The sequence below is a fragment of the Frankliniella occidentalis genome, unplaced genomic scaffold (genome assembly GCF_000697945.3).
Source record: "Frankliniella occidentalis isolate FOCC.00 unplaced genomic scaffold, Focc_3.1 Scaffold1025, whole genome shotgun sequence".
NCBI classification, from domain to species: Eukaryota; Metazoa; Arthropoda; class Insecta; order Thysanoptera; family Thripidae; genus Frankliniella; species Frankliniella occidentalis.
Genome location: NW_026268131.1, coordinates 12,274 through 13,818, shown reverse-complemented (window position 1 = coordinate 13,818; position 1,545 = coordinate 12,274). Strand labels below are relative to the sequence as shown.

Genomic DNA, 1,545 nt, shown 5'->3' with positions numbered 1-1,545 from the left:
TGCCTCTACCCTCACGTTCGCGGCGACCGGCTCGGCTGCCACCGAGTCCGGCTCGATCTTCCACAGCACCCTAACCGGTGCCAGAGCTGCAAAGCTGTCTACCAGCGCGCGCTTCTTGACTGGATCAATGAACTTCCCTTTCATGATCGATCCGAACGACACAAAAATAAAGCCATCCTTCGCATCATCCATCCATTTGCGGAGGTCCTGCAAAAAAAATCAAAGCCGTCAAGTGAACTGTCAGCTGCGGGATGGAATAAGGCCATGTCGGAATGCTCGCCCTCGAGGGCTTGCGTGACGTAAGTCGAGCGGCTATCGAGTCCATCACAAGATCGCGTTCAACAGCTGTTGCGACACGTGTGCTAGAGTGCAAGTGGACTTACCGACGGGATCCTGCCCAGGTCGGCGGGTTTGACGTGCATGCCGCCGACGGGTATGAGGCTCGGCGGCAAGGGTCTGGCCGCCTCCAGGATAGGGTTCTCGTTGACGAGGGCCACGTGAACATGCTGTCGCAGCTGTTCCACGGAAGGTGCGTCCTCGCCGAAGAACCTCTTGATGAGGCTGTCCTGCACGGGCCGCCACCACCAGACCACCAACTTGGAGTGCGCGTGTAGGTAGAGGGTCCAGGCGCGCTGCCACAAGTTCATGGGGTGCGGGAAGGGCTGCATGGTGTGCGCCAGGATCGACGGCACCTGCGGGTTGTACATCAGGTCGTCGATCCACGGCGAGATGGGGAAGGGAGACACAGCGATCATGCCGGGGTAGTTGAAGCGGTGGGCGAAGCCCAGCATACAGTCCGACATGTAGTCGATGATTATGAGGTCGTATGTGCTTTCGAAGGCCGAGTCAAGCAAACGTTGCATGGCCGGTGCGCCCAGGTCGCGGATACACTCTTTTTCTACAATTTCCTGGAGAAGACTGATCTGCTGCACTACCGTGGCTGCCAACCAACGCTTCATGTGTTCCGGATTGGCGAGCTTGAAGGCCGTCTCGATGATGGTCGTGTTGAGGGTGGGTGGGTTTTCGCCGTGCTTGTGGATGTCGATGGAGGTGACGAGGTGGCCGCGCTTTGCGAGCTCCACCGTCAGCGCCGACATCCAGATGTGGTGGCTCATGGTGCCCACCGTCATGATGGAGAGGATGCGCAGCGGTTCCCGAGCGGGAGTTGCTGCTGCAACAGGAGCACCAGCAGGAGCAGCAGCAGGCGCAACAGCAGGGGCAGCCGCGGTCGACTTCACTTCTGACGCTGCCGAAGTGATGCATTGCATGAGCAGGAGCGGGAGGAACAAGGTGGCCACGAGGACCGCGACGTTCTTTGGCGCGACGGCCCGGGCTGGCGAGGCGTGCTTCATCTCGGATGTTGACGGACTGACTGGTGTGATTGGTGTAGTGGGCCACTGCCACTTCACCACCTTGCACTCTGGGCCAGCCACTTGACTTGTACTTTCGCTTGGTCTTGGTGGGTAAAGATTACATGTGATTGCACTCCTTTTTCACTGTACTTTGGCGTTTCGTTGGCGATAAGAGAGTGAAACGCTATGACTT

General features: G+C 58.6%; 2 protein-coding genes across 2 annotated transcripts in view; both read right to left on the bottom strand.

The window, feature by feature from the left end:
- Positions 1-3: 3 nt before the first annotated feature.
- On the bottom strand, positions 4-1,176 carry LOC113204112 (UDP-glycosyltransferase UGT5-like; the record flags this gene model as incomplete). The annotated part of the gene is given in 2 exon segments (XM_052275845.1): positions 4-207; positions 384-1,176. Coding segments are annotated over 2 exon segments (997 nt in total), but the record flags the coding sequence as incomplete, so codon positions are not given.
- Positions 1,177-1,405: 229 nt separating this feature from the next.
- LOC113204102 (UDP-glycosyltransferase UGT5-like) overlaps positions 1,406-1,545 on the bottom strand; it is a 2,707-nt gene continuing 2,567 nt past the window's right edge. The window contains exon 4 of the mRNA XM_052275843.1: positions 1,406-1,455. Coding sequence (XP_052131803.1) covers positions 1,406-1,455 — 50 coding nt within the window. The remainder of the gene's footprint in view (positions 1,456-1,545) is intronic.